General features: G+C 45.4%; 1 protein-coding gene across 1 annotated transcript in view; it reads left to right on the forward strand.

Annotated features, from left to right (window-relative positions):
- LOC135915166 (uncharacterized) overlaps nt 1–19,207 on the forward strand; it is a 59,502-nt gene extending 40,295 nt beyond the window's left edge. Inside the window, exons 8-12 of the mRNA XM_065448203.1 lie at nt 3,806–3,995; nt 6,879–6,995; nt 16,972–17,190; nt 18,337–18,569; nt 18,981–19,207. Coding sequence (XP_065304275.1) covers nt 3,806–3,995; nt 6,879–6,995; nt 16,972–17,190; nt 18,337–18,569; nt 18,981–19,175 — 954 coding nt within the window. The 3' untranslated portion in view covers nt 19,176–19,207. The remainder of the gene's footprint in view (nt 1–3,805; nt 3,996–6,878; nt 6,996–16,971; nt 17,191–18,336; nt 18,570–18,980) is intronic.
- The last annotated feature ends 1,190 nt before the right edge of the window (nt 19,208–20,397 follow it).

Consider the following 20,397-nt stretch of genomic DNA (forward strand, 5'->3'; position numbering starts at 1 on the left):
CATTACCGGGGCGCGTAACAACGTGCATGCAAAATCTTGTGGGACATACTTGCAGGGGAAGGAATAAGCATCGATTGTATACAGCTTTGAGGTGCATTTACCTAGAAAGTATAATTTGCTGGAATTGACAAGGAATGAGGAGCGAGGAGAAAGCTCATATCACCAAGTAACTGAGACAGGTGCGCCCTCTGTCCCCGTTGTTGTTTATGTTGTACATCGTAAGGATGGAAACGGCACTAGAAGGTATGAATATCGGGTTAAATCTATCTGCAAACAGGCGGGAATAAATGCAGAGCAGCAGCTCACAAGTTTGTTTTATGCGGACGACATTCTGTTGCTAGATAAGAAGCAAATTAATGTGCAACATCTGGCTATATATCTACGGACACGAAGGCAAGAACGCAGGACAAAAATTTAGCGTTAAAAAGCACGCTTAATGACATTAAAACAGTGATCAGCCCGTGTCGATAGAGAGCGAGGAATTACCTCGGGCAAAATAATACAAGTACCTTGGTGCATGGATAAACGATGGCAATATATATATGGAAACACATGGGTTGTTCGTCACTCTGTCCCCGTCTGTGTGTGCTGTTAAGCCTTCAAGAGAAACATTAACCGAGAAGGGGAAGAGAAACGCGGCCATAATGAAACACAGAGCGCTATGGGGATACAATAGGCTCCGGGTTATGTGGATAGGTGTAATGGTTCCGGGACTTAGATTTGGAAATAAGGCTGTTTGCCTAAAGTCAGGATAACAATCAGTACTCGATGGAAAGAATAGTTCATTGGGCATCTCGCATCGTGCGCTCACGGGAAGAATACAAATGAAGCTGTGGAGGGTAATTTGGTCTGTACTAGGTTTGGAGGGACGGAAGCGCAGAGTAAGATTGATTTTGACGAACGACTGACAAATATGGAAAAATTGAATGGGTTGCATGAGTGTTCAGGTGTTTGTGCAGGAAACACATTTGCTCTCATTGGAGGAATGAATTTAGCAACCTTAACAGCAAGTATGCGACTGGTGTAGGAAACAACACGGGAACAAGGACCGTCAAACGCAAAGTCAGAGAGGCAGATACAATCTCATGGGTGGCGGCAAAAGAAAAAAAAAAAGAACTTGCTGAACAGTGACGTCACGTGCGGCCGCCAGCGACAACACCCCCACGTGACTTCACCGCACTAGCCCTTTAAAACTAACATGCCGAGGATGACGAGGCCGTCTTTGACGAAGATAGGTCCTCCTATCGAAACGTTGGCCAGCCTTTCTGAGGCACCTCATCCCTGTTTACAAACTTTGTACCACAGTGTGCTACTCCATCTGTCGGCCCCTTTCATGGCTTTGGTATACCTAAGGGGAAAATACGAAATCAGGAGTGAAAGAATTTTTGATAACTTGAAGGGAAGTTCCTTAGTGTCTGACGCGAGATCAGGATGCCTTAGAAAGCGTAGCCATAAAGTGAGGTACACCAAAGAAGAAAAACAATGTGCTTGCTGCGGTAAAGCTATAAGTAAACGCTGAAACATGTTTTATTTTTTACCCAGCTGTCGGTTTAGGCTCCCCTGGCCTCGTTGGAGCTTCTCCGTTCAGGGATATCAAGGGGAAAGTAAACATGTCCGCAATAGAGATTAGTAGGAGGCGATTGGAAGATTGATAGAAGAAAAGTTGGGAAGCCATAAACAACGAAGGCGTACAAAACAAAGTTTCTAGTAGGGGTTCGGAAAGTGTTATTGCGGAAATTCTGTCTCTGTGAGCGTGTGTGTCTGTGTATTTGATGTGTATGTATGTGTGTGTGTGTGTGTGCTTCTTTTTCGAAGGATAGGCAGGACAATAGGCAAAATAAGATCAGGAGCTTCGTGGCGAAACACACCACCCCGTTTCAAAGGGGACGCTCATAGCATCCAACCGTGCACGTAGACGTTATACAGCAGGAGATAAGACAGACGCAGCCACAAATTGTGCCATTGGAAAGAGGAAACCACGTAATTGGCGGAACAATAAAATAAAGTAAGCTATAGACGAGCATAAGATGGCATCTGGGGATCATCGAGAAGCCAAACAGTTGAGATTAGACACAGAAGAAGTGTTCCTTAGATGGAACACATCCCAAGAAGGAAAGACGTGGCTAGTGAGATCCTGCGAGAAAAAAAAAATAGATGCGTAGTGAACATTGCGCGGATGCCATTCACATCAGAGGCAGAGGCACCCAATGAGATTCTGGAACCGTATAAGACCGCTCTCTGCTCCAACTAAAAATGCACAAACGGCCATAAGGCTCAAAGACAGTAATATCTTCTAACAAGATGATGCGCTGTGGTACATCATAATTGTCATTAGGGATAACTTGGGCACGAAAAAAAGCGTAGTTCAAGCTCAGCCAGATCTAGCAACAACAGAAAAGGTCGAGAGAACAAAGTTTAGCACATAAAACATTCACTGCAAGAAAGCTGTAGAAAATGTCCTCAGCAGCAGGGCAGCAGGACACGATCTAATACCAATAAAGCTAGTCGAGAACCTTGGTCCAAAGAGCAAGGCACTGCTAACTAATGCCACAGAGCAAGTAATTATAACGTAGAAAATACCGGTTGTTTGGCGTGAAAGCAATATGAACCTCATATACAAAGGCGAAGGTGAAAGGCGGAAATCCCGCATGCTACTAGCCAGGATAATACCTTGCTGCATCTTAACGTCGTGCTGTCCGGTCTCCTATTTTCTTGCATAGACACATTCTTTACCCTATTTTAAATGTTTTGTTCAATATTTTTATTTCCACAGGCCACCAGCTCACAATACAAAAGTGGTAGGCCGTCATTCTGCGAGCATAAAAAATCTCAATGTTTTAACCAATATTTTTGCGTGTCGTCTTTGTAAAACTATGCGGTCTTTTTTTTTCACCTTTTGTATGGTGCTTACCGTCTTGTTCGGTAAGTGGCACATAAACGTTTTTTTCATAACACGTTCTCTACTCGTACTTGCAATTATCGTGTGCATCTTGGCCTAAATTCATGTCAACATACTTAACAAACAGGCATTTTCGCACTCCTGCCACCCGTTTCTTGAATAGAGTTTTCTATCTATCTGAATCCTCAAAAAATAATTTCAGTCTGCGCTTTCCGTGCTTCTTAAGAAGCGGACAACTTCTTATCCTGCCCTATCTTATTTGTGGCTTTGCCATGACGCCGATGCCAATCGGTCCACCAACATTTGCTTAACTTTAAAGCCAAGCAACCTCTCTAGATTCAGGCACAGAATGGCTTTTGTGAACGCTACCGCTAGTACTACTGCTGTTTTCGAAGTTCCTCGTACTATCGTGTATTTACTGTGACCTCACGTTTCATCTATGTTTCATTGTCACCATGTTCCGATTCTCCTTTATTCTCAACTTTTCATATTTGTTTAAGTAGAATGTTGCATAGTTTATATACTTGTACAAATATTCTCACAGCTAGTTGGGCGAGCCTGTACAATTAAACTCTACCTACAGCGCGAACCAAACGTGTCAACATGTTGTGTCGCCCTTCGTTTGTGTTCACTTGGCTTTTCTCGTGCTTGCGATGCTTTTGTGCTGTAAGTAGGAATAAAACCACTCCAGAGCAATTATTCTTTCCTTACGAAAATCCGCGTTTCTTTAAATGGCACGGTGTTGCATTTTGTACGATTTCGAATATTCAATTTATAGTGTGCCTGCGACTTTTTGACTACCAAAGTGTCTTATTCTTGAGCATCCGTACTCCATAACGACGTAGTGTTTTAATGATCTAGAAGAACGTGACACCTGATATTTTGAAACCCAACTTGTACGTGCAGGTCCTCGTGTTCGAGGACTCCACCATGGGTGTCACGGCAGCCCTCGCTGCCGGTATGCAGGTCGTCATGGTACCTGACTCTCGCATGGATGAAGACAGCAAGCGTCAGGCAACCACTTGCATAAAGACGTTGATGGACTTCAAGCCCGAGCTCTTCGGACTTCCACCATTTGAGGATGGCCCCAGTGCAGGTCAGTACGGCCTGCACTGTGAATCCCTTGAGCCAATCCACATAAAGGGTAGTAATTCAGAAATACAAAGAGACATGCAGGCCTATTTCACATTGACACCGGGAAATCTTATATTACGCCTTCCATCTTTTCACTTTGGATTGACAGCCAAGGATTGTTGCAGCAGCTTTTGTAAGGATATCACGTGGTACTTCTGAATGCTGCTGATCGAAGTGTTGATTTTTGATGCACACGGTGCAGCGCATTTTTCGCTCTTTTCTGTATCGCAAACTTGGTCAGCACTATCGTTTTCTGTACGTCACGTATAAAATAAGTAGGCTCCTAACGATGAATACGTTTTGACGAACACCACGATAAACATGGCACGAGATACAAACACTGCTCAAGCGCAGTGTCGTGTTTTTTTCTGGCCCCTTGTTCATCGTTTTTCTTCGATAGTACGGAGGACCTACTCGCACAGCGTTCAATACTGCTATGGAGCACTTTCTTCCCGAAGCGCAATAGTATGAAGTGGACCTAGAAAAGCCCTAACGGGGAAACAATAACTGATATATATTCATACTTTATGCCAACTGACTGCAGATATAGGAGTGCAGGAAGTAGAAACGTTAGGTCAGGGAAATTGTTAGTGATTAGTGATTAGTTTTGTTCAAGATGGCTCTCAATTTGAAGTTAGAAAGAGCAAAGTCATGCAGTAGAAAACAGGCCAACCTAGGCGTAGTCGAGGTTAAAGCAGATGAAATTAGCATGGTGCTCGTAAATAAATAGGCAACTTTAAAATAGGAAGCTAAATATATAAGATAGAGCTGATCAATGAACGCTTAACCTGACATATCTTAGAAGGAGCAGTTGAAGTGGTAGGTACGGCACCAAGCAGAATGGAAGGAAGCTCCGTTATTTACAATAAAGAAACCATAAACTGGGAAAGTGCCTAACTCAAAAGATCAGATAAAGCATGCATAACTGTGAAAGTTGATAAAGAAGAAGAAAGTAGTTCCTATTAAAAATTATAACATCGACAAAAATTTAGATGCATTAAAAAAGTGGACACAGCACGAAAGTTGGCATAGGAAATAGCAAAAAAAAGTCGAGTGAAAGAAGAGGACAATGTCATCAGCAGGTTTGATGGTATAATAAAGCTAGCAGATTACTTTTATACTAAATGTACAGCACCCAGAGCAGCCATGCAACCTTGATTAGAAGTAGTGACAAACAAGATAGAGAGGGCCCTTGTGTAACAAAAGATGACATGAAAGGTCTCGCGAATCGGGTTGGGGATGATGGAATAACAGGCAATTTAATAAAAGATGGTGGAGATACTGTTTTTTATTTGTTTGGGTTGACACGCTGCATAATTTTCAATTGCTTGCGGCCATTTATTTCCAATGCCTCATGATTTCAAGTGTACCAGAGGAGATGAAGAATGCCAACATCGGAATAATCCATTCAAAGGAAGACCTCCGAAATTTAAAGATTTATAGGCACATTAAGGAAATGGGGTGTTTTCTTGAAGTATTGTATGAAATATTCACCAAGGCAATTTCCAATAGAATCAAGATAACAGTTGACTTCAATCAACCTAGAGAACAGAATGGCATAACGACCTCAATCCTCAGTGGATCGCATCCCTTTGAACATTCAGGTAATTAAGAAATCTGCGGAGTGCAACAAAGTTATCTAAACGGCTTTCATATATTATGAAAAGGCAATTGATTCACCGAAGGTACTAGCCATCCCGGAGGCATTGCGTAATAAAATAGCACAGGAAGTATGCGTTAATATCTTGGCATATATACATAGGCTCCGAAGTTTAAGCCTCCACAACAGAAATGAAAGAACACCTACGAACAAACATGTCGCGGAAGGAGACAGAGTCTATCCAATGTTAATCACAGTATGCTAAGAAGAAATAGTCAAGCTATTAGATTGGGAAGGGTTATGAGTTTTTGTCAGCCGCAGATAGCTCAACAACCATGTGTTTGCAGATGACGTTGTCCTGTTCTGGAATACCGGTCATGAATCGCAACAAATTATTCAGGACATTTACCGTGAAAATGTAAGATTAGGGTTGGCGAAGAATATGCAGAAGAGAAAAAATACTGCTAGACAGTTTGCCAAGAGAACAAGAGTTCGTGATTGTCACTCAGCCTACAGAATCTGTGCGGGAGCACATTTATCTAAGTCCATTACTCACAGCGAATCCTGATCATGAAAAGCAACTTTACACAAAAATAAAAATGGGTTCGAGCGCATACGGCAGGCATTGCCAATGGCGTCCAGTAGCTTACCGCTATCGCTGAAAGGAAAAAAGGTACAGTCATCGCATTCTTCTGGTACCGGCACAAGGGGTAAACGTTAGGTGGTCAACAAAGAAGCTTGAGAAAGAGCTAGGGAGCGTGGAAGGTTAGGCGTATGGTTAGGATACACACAGAGAGCAGTGTGTTTCAGAGAGCAAAATGGAATAGCATGTATTATAGTTGTTATAGCAAAAAGGTTAAGTTCAGTAAGTCATTGCAGTGCGTTGTGAAGATAACAGCTAGTCCTTCAGACTTATAGAATGGGCGCCAAGGAATGGGAAGTGCAGTCACGAACGTGGAAAATTAGCCGGCACAACTTGTAATCAGGTATAAGAAGGCAGGGGAAATTGGTGATCGCTGGGAGAGGCCTTAGTCCTGCATTGGACACAAAGATAGCCCGATGATGATAGTGTTGATGCAAGTATCCTAAGAAGAGTACTCATTGGTGCTGCTTCAGTACTTAGCGGACGAATAGAGCACTAACAGCTTCCTTTTTTTTGCAAGGCACATTCGTACATCACCCATTCAGCATCTTTATTGCTTAAGAACGCGGTCTGCGCCCTTCAATGAATCATATCCAACACAGGTCCAAGCCATTCGGGAATCAAGCAAGCTCGAAAACTTTCCATGAATCGGAAGATCTCGGTGACGTCCTTTAGGACAGTGTCTCACGTGATTTTCAATGTGGACGGCCTGCTTTTAGGTGAGTGGTGAACAACGTGATTTTCAAAAACACACTCAGCGTTTCGCTTTGTAGCAGTCTCACTGAAGTAACGTTGTGTGAGTTTTCCTTCGCCGTGGCAGCAATGACGTCCTTAACACAAAATAAGCAAGTTACACAGGCGAGTGCCAACAATAACGGCAGCCAAAGGGCTCGATTTTAGGTAGCCACAAACACAGGAAACCGAAAATAAAGTGTGAGCATTAGAATGCTTTCTCGGGCTCAATTCTTTGTCACTTCGTATGATAATTACGCAGCTGCTATTTATTCCACGGAGCTGGCACATCTACATAAAAGGCGTTCCAAACCCTAGATAAAGGTTGGCCGCATTAAATAGCTCAAGTTTGCTAAATTTTCGACAGTAGAGCTTTTGCTACGTACGATGATAATCGATTTTATACGCACATCATAAATAATCCTGCTCGAAACTAAATGAGGTGCGTGGTCTTGTCATTATCATCCTCCAACGCAACATGCAATTTTGTGCAATGTTCATTTTCAAAGAGCTATTTAACCACTTTATATAGAAATCTAGACATTCATTTGACGTTAAAATACATTATTTCAGAAATACTTCGCAGCAAGAAGCATTTCAATATGCGTTCAGCACAAGCGGAATTATCGGCAGTCAAAGATCGCCTTTAATCCCCTTCACGGTGTTTCCAACCCTTCTTCAGTGCCTTGCACTGCAAAGGCTATTGCGAATCGGGGTGGTGACCGCAAGGCTCCTCCTTCCGGTCTTCACCGTGGTGCGATGTTCAAATTTCATTTGGTATGTTCACATAAACGCCACTACCCATTTTGGCGCCTATGATGCGCTAAATTCAGAGGCTATTCCAGAGTTAACGGCGTAGTTCACGGCGTGTTATCATCCCTTTGTTTTGCTGCATTGTACTCGATAACTATACTCGCGGACAGCTTTTTGTGGCTATGATTGGAAAGCTTCACGGGCGGAGGTTCTGCGCATGTGTTACCGCGCCAATTAGTCCGCCAGCGTTTGACTGTGCTTTTGGTTGCTCGGAACAGACGCAGAATCGACGCAGCTTGCACGTGCGACTGTTTCGCGTTTGCACAGACGCGGAAGTTCAAAGCCACATCTAAGTAAAATTTTACATTCGGTGGCGTGTTTTCTATCGTTTAACTGTTTCTGATAAGGTGTTTGTGTCTTCTCGACCGCTGCTTAAACTAACGAGCATGAATATACGGGACTCTGTTTAGAAGCGCTTTTACAATTTGTCCGCGAGTATAGGCGGGGTTTTTCTCACAGGGAGTGACAAGAGTAGCACCAGCACATTTCGTTCTGCTTTAACTCCTCGACGACAACAAAGTTGCAGAGAGTTGAACATACTTAATCCGAATGTTTGTAGCCGCAAGTAGGTCGGCAGCGTGCACATCGGCTAAGCAATGGTTTCCAAACTATGGACTCGGTTTGAAAGGATTCACAACGTAACGAGCTTCGACCATGATGGCAACACACTTCGTGAGTGTTTAACTTGGTGAGCCTACACTAGCTGCCCTCCAGATGTTGGAGCTCGGGCCTCCTGTAAGGTCACCCTCGAATGCCGATCAGAGCACGCTGCTCTTGGCTAGGTGCAGCGAGCTCAGCAAATAGGCTCCATGAACCGCCATGGCCATGACATCTATGCTACCCTGCAGACACGTCGCTACAAGCAACTGTAGTGGATAACTACTAGGTCCACAAGAGGGCTGGAGTGCGGGCTCGCCTTCATGTCCTTCATACCATTCCGGCAACGTGGTGCGGACCAGCTTTGTCCTGCAACCAACTTGACCGATGGATGGTAGCCAGATCTATATTGCGGCATTCTTACTTCATAACTCTAAATGAAATGAAATCTGCAAGGTGACTAGCGAGGAGCTGCCAGGAGTGACGGCACGCTGGCAAGCCTCCGTGTCCGTGTAGTCTGGCCTTAAGTTTAGCACGGTTCGAGGCTAGCCGGGCGTTTGAAGGCTCAGCATTAGCTTTTTGTTTAGCTTATTGTTTAGCTTAAAGCATGAGTGTTACCTCAGTGTTTGAACTTAGCGAGATGCGACGGATACGACACTTACAAGCAGCGTGGCCACTATTTCATTCCTACGTGGACGGGCACGGCCGAGTGTTAGCAGACGACAGTCGGCCATAGTACGACTTACTTTTTCAAGTTGGTTTTTCTTATCCGAATCCGAAACGTAGGTTTTCATTACTTTAGCCTGTTTGTTAAACTGCACCAGTGAATGTACACAGTAAAGGTAGAAAGAAGCGCACTGATCCAAGCGCCCTTCTTCATTGATGTCAGCACCAATAGCAGAAGCATACGCGAATATGGTACTTGACGGATTATGGCAGCCCCGGAAAGGATGAGGAGAACGCTTCCGTGTAAGAGAGAGCGCTTTAGAGAAAGGTGACATTGCGCTCTACTTGCGAGCTTCCCGCGTCGTACTCGAGTGCAAAATGTGGCTCACGTGTTCACAATAGCGTGTGGTTGGGATATTGTATATAACTCAAAGACGTGTGACGAGGTATACGAAGCATTTCTATCTTTACTCAATAAGCATGTAATCAATGATTTCCTGAAGTTTCAAGCAAAAGAGCAAACCGGTAACGACAACCTTGGATAACAAACCACTGCCTCAAGATGATAAAAAAGAAAGATAATATTTTTAATATTTCTTGACCACACGTAATCCTGTAGACTGGAAAAAAATTGCACAACACCGGAACAAAACTGAATCTCTGCTACTTAGTGATTAGCGCAATTATCTATTCAATTTCTTCCAGGCTGCTCATAATAACAAAGCAGGTGTTGTACGGCTTTCACGAGGGAAAGTCCACTGAACGAGCGATTTTAGCTCAAAAAGGAATTATGCGCAAAGCCTTTCAAGAAAACGAGCTCGTAGCTGGCTTGTACATTTATCTTTCAAATGCATTCGACCATCTAAATCACACAGCGTTACTAAATAAACTTGAACTTTACGGAATGCGAGGCTTGCCTTTAACAGTTATCAGTCATACCGCGTGCAAAGTGTTGCTATAGGTCATACTTAAGGCGATAAACACTGGGTTTCCCCGAGGGAGACTTCTTGGACCATTATTGTTCAATCTTAATGTCAATGATATTATTTGCACAAACCAAAAACCAACATTTGTCATGTACGCAGATGACACAACTCTTTTATTTCGTCATACTGATTGCAAATCGCTTCCACGTGACGGAAATGAATGCCTTGAAGATTTGAGCGCATGGAGTACATTGAACTCACTGGAAATAACTGCTAATGAAACCAAAGTCATTCTTTTCATTCCAAGACAATCGCCCGCCGCACTAACAGGAAATATTGTTCTTAACTATTCTGCTGTGGAGGTGGTTGACTCAATTAAAGCACCTAGAGTATACTTTCATAAAAATATGTCCTGGGTTACCCACGTCAATTAAGTAATTACTTGGATGTCAAAAAGCTGGCGGCATATTGGCAAATTTCAATTTCATTCTACCATATAGTAATATATTCTCCATCTAAGATGCACTGTTTGCCTCTCAATTGAATTACTGCTTGCTTTGTTTGGTGTAGAACAACCTTGACAAACACAAACCGTCCGCATACGCTTCAAAAAACAAAAGAACAAAGCACTTCGACACATGGCTAGTGAGCCTTATTACGCCCATACCAAACCCATCTTCAAGTGCTTTAACCTTGTCTGTGTTCCCAGTCTTTACGCATATACGCTGGCAATGAAATATGACCAAAATATTCTCACCCCTAAAAAGATGCTAGATTCTATTGCTCATTTAACATTGAAGACAAGCATCTACCCTACACGTCGTACAAATATTTGGAGCGTGTCGTATTCCCGTGGATGTTATGGAACGCAGATGCTTCGACACAATCGCCCTCTTCTTCTGAATTATCTGTATGAAAACGAGTTTTAAATAGAAAATGTAAATAAAAAAACTGTAAGCGGATATTTTTATGCAACTGTAGAATACCTTGTATTTATATTGTCTATATTTTGTATAATTCTCTCAAATTACGCTGATTCACATTGTAATATGCTTTATATTCTCCTTTGCGTCCCGTTATGTTACTCATACCTGTGTTTGTATCACACTTGTGTAATAGTTGCGACTGTATTGTATTAGTAATTGTATTTTTTCCCTGCTCAACATGGCTTTCTTCCACGTGAAGCTTCTTGAAGTGAAAAAGTTTTCTTCTTTTGTTCAGGCCTCCCTCCTAATGAAAAAATAAAGTTGATTTGATTTGGTTTTGATTTGTGTCATACAGTTATCCGCAGAAAGTGCTTGTCAACAAGCCCGAGGTGTGGTTCAAGACACCTTTAAGCACCACATTTGACACATCTTTGATGTCAGAAAATTTTTGTTATGTTATCGCATGCATTACAAGGTTCAGAAGTGACGCCGGAATGTCCACTGTATTTTCTGTGGATGCACATTATGACAAGTGCAAGCAGTGATGTCACGAGGTGACCGTAAGGTTGGTAATCTTTGACGAGCGACTAGGAATAGGAAGAGGTGCACGTCGACAGAAGTATGACGTGAAAAGCAGTGGTAAAGCCCAAGATTAGTCCTCGGCTTCATGCAAGCGTCGGTAGCCAAAAGTCGCAGTTTCGCACGGTAGCCAATAGTAGCAGCAAAATTAGTAGGCACTTATACGAAGTAAGGATAGCAGTTGTATAAACCGCATTAACTTGTAAACATGCGCTTACTAACTGAATTAAAGAGAATGATGTCAGCGCGCAAAGCGAAACATGAACATGTCACACTGGATGACCGCAAGCACTCGCTGTCATAACGCTCGCATGAGCAAGCGCGACCGGAGCAGCGATTGAAGTGACCTTCGTGCTCTCTATCGCTTTAACGCGTACTGAGCGAAGAGAACACAGCACGCACATGGGTATGAACACCTGCAGATCGTTTTCAACATACGGCACGCGTGACCAGCCACCGCCGCTCATAGTACGCAGTTGCTGGCGGAGTAGAAGCCCCCCCCCCCCCCCCCCTACCCTCCCTCCCGTGCTGCCTTCCCACTTTCCTCCGTTTCGCGCGCGAGACTGAGCTTCGATCTCCAGTCTCCAGTTCTCCTTGGGCCCGGTCGTGAAATACGCAGTTACAGCCGGAGCCCAACGCAGCCCCCCCCCCCCCCCCCCCCCTCTCTCGCTCCTGTCCATCCACGGCCTTTCGCCCAACGGAGACCGCACGTTTCCTCTCCGCCTGCTTTCCTCGCGCGTGCCTGATTGGGCCACGATCGTGGCTCCGCTAGCGTGCCTTCACTCGCACGTACAGCACACTGCGCGCGGCGGCGGTGTTATCGCGCTTGGAGTTGATACGGAGCATCACGGCGACGGCAAAAATGTGTGTGGAGTGTCCATATAATTGCAACAGCAACAATGCGAAACCACTACTCGCGCGTGTGCTTTTACGAGAAGCTCCGTTTTCGAGATGACAAATGATGGCATCATTCGGTAATGCTAGCTTCTGTACCTATTGCATAAGAGCGCAATCTGCACAAATCGCACAAATCGCATCAACAAATCGCACCAGAGGGAAGGAGCAAACGTTGCCTTGTTTCGCGCGCCTCTCTGAGCCGATGGCGCTTTTTCCGATAGCTACACTTGCTCTTGGAAGGTACATGGCCATCTGATTGGGTAGAGCAGGTATATATTCCATAAGAGCGCTCCTTTGCGTTGATACGAGATAAGTGTGCGTTCGATTGTACCTTTAGACCCATTGCTATTTCGCCACCGCTATTCATGGCGAGTTGGTATGGCCGGACCTATCTGTGACCCGTCAGGCATCCCGAACGTGTGTTCTTTCGCGTAGGATTGCAGTGTTCAAAACGCAAACACATTTATGATTAGCAGCCGTTGCTGGAACCCCTGGTAAACTTCAATGGATATCAAAGTTAGGGCCTGACTGCGTTTACAGCTTTTAAATGCATAAGCATTCATATGCTTACCCAACGCGAAAACCGTCCGTCACGTAAGAAAAAAAGTGTCGGCCGATCCCCGAGATAGTGCAATACCAGGCCTAACCGTGGCAGAGATTAAGCAGGCTTCAAGCACTCAGCAGAGTGAAGCGAAAATAGTGTACACTCTTTAGAATTACGCATACGATACAGATACATCCCGCAGTAGCGAGCGGCTTTACTTTCGTGCTGCCTGTCACTTCCACGCGAACGAAGCGCCGAGAACACAGCGCTGACAGATCTCTCAGCACATGCTTCAAGGTTGTTTCACATGGCGCGATTTTCAGTCAGCGTCACAGTGAATTCCGTCCCTCAGCGACGGCCACCACGTCGTGGACTCTCCGCGACTGGATTCCAACAAGCTGGTCGCGCCGTCGCTAAGTCGCAGCGATCGTCGCGATGTAGGCGGGGCAATGTGTGTGACGAAACAAAGCGCCGTCAAAATAGGCGCTTTCCTGTTTTATCGCTCGTTGGTAACTCTGTGGAGCAACGTCGCGCGCCAGTTCTAGCTATGTTGTAATAGGTCGTACCCACCAGCGTTTGCCGCTTGGGAGCTTCATAAACGTTTTTCTGTTCTTCCGCTTACACAATTCGTTCAAAAGGAGACGCTGCACGCTATCCAGGTCGTGAGAAGGATGCCGCTTCAACATAAGGCACGTACCCGCTTTTTCGCCACCATCGTCTACCTCTTCATCGCTACAAATTGCGCCAGTGGCTTATACATGCACACTCAATAGTAGCTTGTTCTTCTACAAAAGCAAATACTCATAGCAAAAAAATTCGTGTCTTCCGTAGTAACAACGAAACTAGAGTCTACTAAACGGAACCACCCCACCGACGCCGCACAAGCCGCAGGCTCATACATGCGGTGTTGTGCAGCACCTCACTCACCGTATCTGGAAGCTATCGCAAAGTGTCAACGCTTTTAAACGTTAAAGAATGGTGCACCCACTTTATTATCGAATAATAATAGGAAAATTGGAAGACTTGATTACTTTCCATGTTGTTTTATTTAACGATGGAGGCATGGATACTTCGTGAGCAGGGGGCAACCTTGGGCACCGCTGCGACGGAAAACGCGCTGCCGCAAACGCATGTGAGAGCTGTCAGCGAAAATCGCTCTGCGACGTGCGCGGCAGAACGATTTTTTCCGCCCCAATCGCGCCTTCTGAAACATTCTTCACCCTATCCCTATGGGCAACCAGCGCTGAAGCTTCGCGTGCCGACAGCAGCGCCGTAACACCCAGCCTAGCGAGCGGTAGACACAGTTTCCAGTAGCACACGCAGTGATTTCGTGTCAGCAAATTCGCCGATTGTCTTGAGTCACACTTTTCACGGCTCCTCAAACGGCAGGGAACCGACGTGCTAGGACGTAGCAGCGCATGCGCTCTACGCAGCGCGCATGGCCATGGACAGAACTTGGCTTGCCGCATTGGGCTAGGCAAACATTGATACAGGCGCACGTTTCTTATCGCTAAATATGTCGTGCCATCTTCGTAGCCTCCCTATCGGACGGTTTCAGCATATTTTAGTTACGCATGAAAAATATCGTAGCGCCTCCTGGCCAGCGCTGGTTCCCCATTGCAGACCGCTTTCAAAATATGGGCCCATGCGTCTCTCTTCAACGCGAAGCTGCGATAACACAGGGCGCGAAGCTATCAGCCGTCGGCACACACTGTCGGCATCGCAGATCACGTTCAAGATATGGTGCGTACGGCATATTATAGTGCGACGCGGATGGATAAGGCGCCAAAGAGGGATACCAGCTTGTAATGATCAGATTGTCATCAGCGCCAGCGGTAGATTGCTTGCCTCTTCAATTTACCTTGGGCCGCGCCTGGAGCAGTTCGTGTCGCCGCAGCGCTGTCGTTTATACCGGCCATATCCAAGTTTCATTACACTGATAATGGCACCATCCTGCGTGGAGATGAGCAAGTGGTACAATAATTACGCATACTTAGACAACTACCTGAGGAGTTTCTTCATGTGTTTTTTCTAGCGCTTTCTTTCTTCTTGATTATTTTACTCCCATGAGGCAATGCAAGTTACACAGGAGCGCATTTGTTTTTGCATCGCGCAAGTAATAGCATTAGTCACCCCGCCTTGCGCAAGAGCCGGCGCTGTGGGCAAGTACTTCTTTTATTCGGAAACCGAAACCTTTCTTTGCTTGATTTTTTTTACTATATTATCGGCATCGTAACTGTGCGTTACACACACTAGTTTCATGCAGCGCAGTGACAGAAGTGTAGGTTGGTCTTTCAGCTTTGCAGTTAGTTAAAACTAAATATGTTGTTAGAACATGCATGCTTTCACCGAAAACGAGCCTACTGAAAATGTCGCACAGATGCGAATAAACCTGCAACAGAGATTACAGTAAAGCTTACTGAGAGCGACTTTCCAGCTTTACTCTTTAGCTGTGAACGCACCTGTGAGTTCACAGCGCATATCAAAGTGAAGCTTCTCGATCACAGCCACACTCATTCGTACTGTCTGCGGCGAGTGCTTCGATATAGACCATAACCAGCATCCGCAGTAAGAGACAATCAACGCAAGCGGGCCGCCCCGCTCCAGTGTGAGCACCGGGTGCGACGCTTCAAGTTTTGACAACTACCCGAGTCTTATCTCCCTTCGCTACATTGATAAGTAAGGTGATGCTTTGTGCAGCATTCGTTACCGTCTTCTTAACTCAATGTGACTGCGCTACGCTACCACTCATTTTATACACCAAAACCAAACATTTTCATACGCAGAAAAATAAACCGGACACAATGGCGAAACGAGATAGCATTTCACTGAAGAAAGGCTTGCCTAGCGAGTGCCTCCACCGCAGCCGTGGCCTAGCGCATAGGGCGTCCGCCATGGCGGCGGCAGGAGGGTGGTTCGAAACCCACTGCCGGACACCCACCGCTGAAAATGCTACCCCACGACTGGTATCGTGCGGGATGTATCGACGCCTGGGGGAGGCTAACCAAAGCTGTGGACCACCCTGCGAGGCATACAATTTTGAACGGTGTCCCGAAAAGCTTAGTGCGTTTCGAAAAGTCGTGGTGCGCATGCATGGCTGCTAGGGTGGCGTCCGCGCTGCGCTGCGCGCGATTTGTTCTATACCCAGTGATAGCCCGGTGACACATGCAACCTAATAACGCACACAGCCCCATTACGAGTACAACCCAGTGACACATAAAGCCCGGTGACCCAGTTATGAGTAATACCCAGTGACACCTACAGCCCGGCGTCACCTCGCGGGTGGTGTTAACCCCTTCTTTTATTTTTTTTCTGCAATAATTAATCCCAGATGCTGACAATTCTAAAGCGATGCATAACCAGAAAGAAAACAATAACCGTGCAGATACGATGCATATTTCGTATCTATGTGAAAGAAAGCTATTGCGAAACAGAAAATAAATGTTCTATCTTCTGTCCGTCTTTTACAAGTTGTTTAATATTGTATTCTAATGGTGCTGGCTTAAGGCATTTGCTCTGGGTAGTTGAGCGTTCACACCACCATCATGTACGGATTTCTTATATTACGTGAGTGCGCAATTTGCCAAGAGGGCAAAGGCGGCCACTAGCAGGCGTGCCTTTTGGAGGGATTTGTCATCAAAGCTTCAGTATATTACAATCCTCACCTTTTCATATGGATAAAATATTGTCGCCTGTGTTTTGTCTGGCTTCCTTTTTGGGAGCTCCTCAAACATCAAGCTGCATTGTCCTTCCCAGTCGCATAAAGAAGCAGGCGCGTAAGGATTTTTTGGTAACTTCAAGGAAGAACACGTGTTGTGGGGTCTACATGGCTGTGCACACGGGTACAGGTGTATAACGTCTTGGTCTGCACAAGCTTTCCACATGCCATGTGTTAACAGATATGAAGTTACTGCTACATTTGGAGCCTTGTGCACTTTAGCTGAGCAGTCTCATCGTGCTGTGCTTCTGTTACCCTCTGCTATTTGTTTCACGAGCACTCTTTTCTCCGTCAAAGACACCGAAAAGCTGTACACCGGAGCTGCGGAGAGAGTGGCCTCCCAATATGGCAAGCAGTTGACGTCGGAGCTTAAAGGGTGGGTGCTGGGCACGCCAGACACCGACACGGCGCGCAGGATCGTCGAGCACCTCGGTCTCCCGATCACTCCAGACGGCTTCATGGAAGCGATGGAACCAATATGCGAGAAAGTTCTCCCCACCGCCGAACTCATGCCCGGTGAGATCGTACCTCTGGGAACCACTTTACTTCACTGAATCGTAACTATCTCAATTCATGCCTAATATTCATACTACCGAGAAAACGGAGGTGTCCTTGATTTTCCGTGCAACCAATTTTTTTTCGCACATGAAGTACTTCATGTGTATCAACGACATTAGTGCCATATCTACTCTTGTGTTTGTGCTGATGGCAGAATGCGAAATTCCAGGCTTCAAAGGTTAAGAAAAAAAAAGCCTGTCTCAGCTGACTATATGATAAATTATTCATTGGTAACAGAGGTCACTACCAGCCTGCTCATGGATTCGCTTAGGTAATCTTACTACAGCGCAATGCTGAGCAACAGCTGACATTTCTCGCAGCCAGTGATGACAACGCCCATAAAGAACTTGAAAATAATCATTTGGGATGCATAATTTATGACGTAGTTCTCACCGGATAGGACATATTCGTAGCGAGAGAATAGCTTCGTAATTTTCTTTTCCTTTTGTGGTAGTGTTATATTCCGAACAACATGTTTGTTCCCCTTATAGCGCATTGCCAAAACGTGGTTTTCTAACAGTTTCACAGCACAGATGCTATTTGTGCAACCAAACGCGCCGAAACATGGCGAAACTTGGGCATCTATGCTCACATTTCGCAATAACCTATTATTCCATAATCCGCCCTCTACAAGCACAAATTGGGAGAGGCCTGTGGTAGCCACGCATCAATATCACTGTAAGAAAGCGAATTTGAATATCCCTTCAGCACGTGTTCCAATCTCAAGTAGAGCCTTGGTTGTTTGGCTTTTTGGCTTCCCTATCCCTTGATATATTTAACTGACAGTCTTTAGACCTTCTCATGTTCGTATGCTGCGGTATTTGCAATCACTTATATGTTGACAGTTTCCATAAAGATGTTGTTGACGGTACGGTTAGCGCTTGTACTGTCTTCTTCTAGTCTTTGTGTATGTGACTCCGCACTACAATACAAGAATGTACGCTACAGGCACGTCACGTGATGCCAACCTGGTGTTGCCCACACTGTCTTCGTTCTGTAACAATTGCGGTCGCCTCTTTCGATCAAGTTTGGTAGCACTCTTCAATTATACTCAAACACTCGACGGCCTTCAAGCAAAGTTCTCCCTAACATGCGTGTATGCAGGTGCTGACCGCATAGTGCGCCACCTACACGCTCACGGCATCCCCATGGCCGTCGCGACCATCTCGAAACGTGCTTCATTTGACCTCAAGATGACACGGCATCAAGATCTTCTAAAACTCTTTCACCACGTGGTCTGCTGGGGCGGAGATCCGGATGTAAATCGCGGCAAGCCACAACCAGACATATTCCTCGTGGCCGCATCCAGGTTCGATAAGAAGCCACTTCCCGAAAAGGTAGCGTGTATATAATTTCAGCAAGATAACTTATGTATGTTCTTTTTGTTCGACCGCAGTGCCGTGCTTCGTGTTTTCAACAGGCAATGTTTGTTTGTCCCTTACGCAGGTGCTCCCTTTTCAAATATTTCACTCGGAGGAATCTTCTTGGATGCATCTTTTAAAGACATCTCATACCCCACACGCAGTATATAAACCAGCAGCAAGACTTAGTTCACTGACTAAACAGGCTCAGTTGCAACCTGTTCTATTATTTGCTTTTGATAGCCTACCATATCCTGATATTCGAGACCGCAGGGAGAGGCTTTCGTCTCGAATTGGGCATAAAGATAGCATAGGAATGATTATGATGATGATGTTGATAATGACATAAGAAAAGGAATTGCAACTCCTCGCACCTCTTTTACACAGGTGCTGGTGTTTGAAAACTCTCCCATGGGTGTCGAAGCTGCCTTAGCCGCCGGCATGCAAGTTGTCATGGTTTCAGCACCTCCCGTCGACGAAAAGAACCCGTGCCACGCCACCGTGCACCTAATGTCACTACTGGAATTCAAGCCAGAGCTGTTTGGTCTCCCTTCTTTTCGCGATTCTCCGAAGAAGAACTGAAGCACTGGAATAAAGATTCGCAGTCGAAGAAATCTTTTGTAGCCATCTGATGCAATAGTTGTGTCTACTCAGTGCACGTTGCATAAAAACACATCTCTTCTTCTTTTTGAGGTTTTTCTATCCTCACCCACACAACTTATTGAACGCCTGGATCTGGCAAATGCGATCTAGAAAAAATAATTTGTCTTGCTTAAACTGCGACATTGCAGATAATGGCCCCGTCGTCCGGAAAAAAATCAGAGTAACAGGCACTAAAGAGAAACAGCAATGTTAGTTAAACATGTGCCATACAATGGGGCACAGCGGCCACCGAGACTTGTGCAAAGTGGTAGCAGTGCCAGGCCGCACCTTTTTTGTTTGCTTGAAGCATAGAAGAGGTGACTAGGGCATATGAGGGCGAGTGGGCGATCAGCAGCCGACATGATGTTTGCTCAGTGAGTTGCATACAGTCAAATTTCATGAACTGTATGTGCCTATATATTTAAAACGTAATCTCGTTTCAGCGTATTTTCTTTAAGTTTGCAACCATCTCTTCCTGGTTAGAAGTCGATCCTCATAGAGACATGGTGCGATGGTGGTACTTGCACGTGGGGGTAATGCAAGAAATACGTCGCACAAATGTTGTGTTTCGCAGACACAAAGCGAGCTTATATGTTGGGTTTCACTGTCAAAGTAGGCTATCACAATGTAATTTCACGGTGTTTTTAAGGCAATTAGTTCCTTGGCTAGTTACCATCGCTTTCTGTTTCCTGTATGATTGTATGGGAGGTGGAGCGAAGAGGTAGGGGCCGTGGCCACGGTTCGTTTAGGCTGGCCTGCCATGGTGCCGCGGGATCTCGAGAGCAGCTGATATCCCCCAGGTCGTTGTTGTTGTTGTTGTTGTTCTCCTGGCTCGAGAGCGCTAGCCTGTTTTATTTCTAGAGTATTATGCCCGTCTGCCTCCCTCTTCTTCACCGGCTCTGGAGGCGATAATCGTGTCGCTACAAAATGTTTCTGATTTGATACTTCTAACCCATACTTAGCCTCTCCCGAGGGGCCGAAAGAGGCTAGGAAGAGGTTGTGGTGAAGTCTAAATGTAGGTACCACTTGTGCCACATGGCTAACTCGCTATATAGTAGCGCGTAAATGCCCAGCGGGAGACAACACGTATGTAGTGACACGGGGTATGTGTCGCTGGTGTGTGCCCGGTGGTTTAACTAGGTATGTGCCACGGTGTATGTGC

The sequence above is a fragment of the Dermacentor albipictus genome, chromosome 8, assembly GCF_038994185.2.
Source record: "Dermacentor albipictus isolate Rhodes 1998 colony chromosome 8, USDA_Dalb.pri_finalv2, whole genome shotgun sequence".
In the NCBI taxonomy this organism is placed as follows: domain Eukaryota; kingdom Metazoa; phylum Arthropoda; class Arachnida; order Ixodida; family Ixodidae; genus Dermacentor; species Dermacentor albipictus.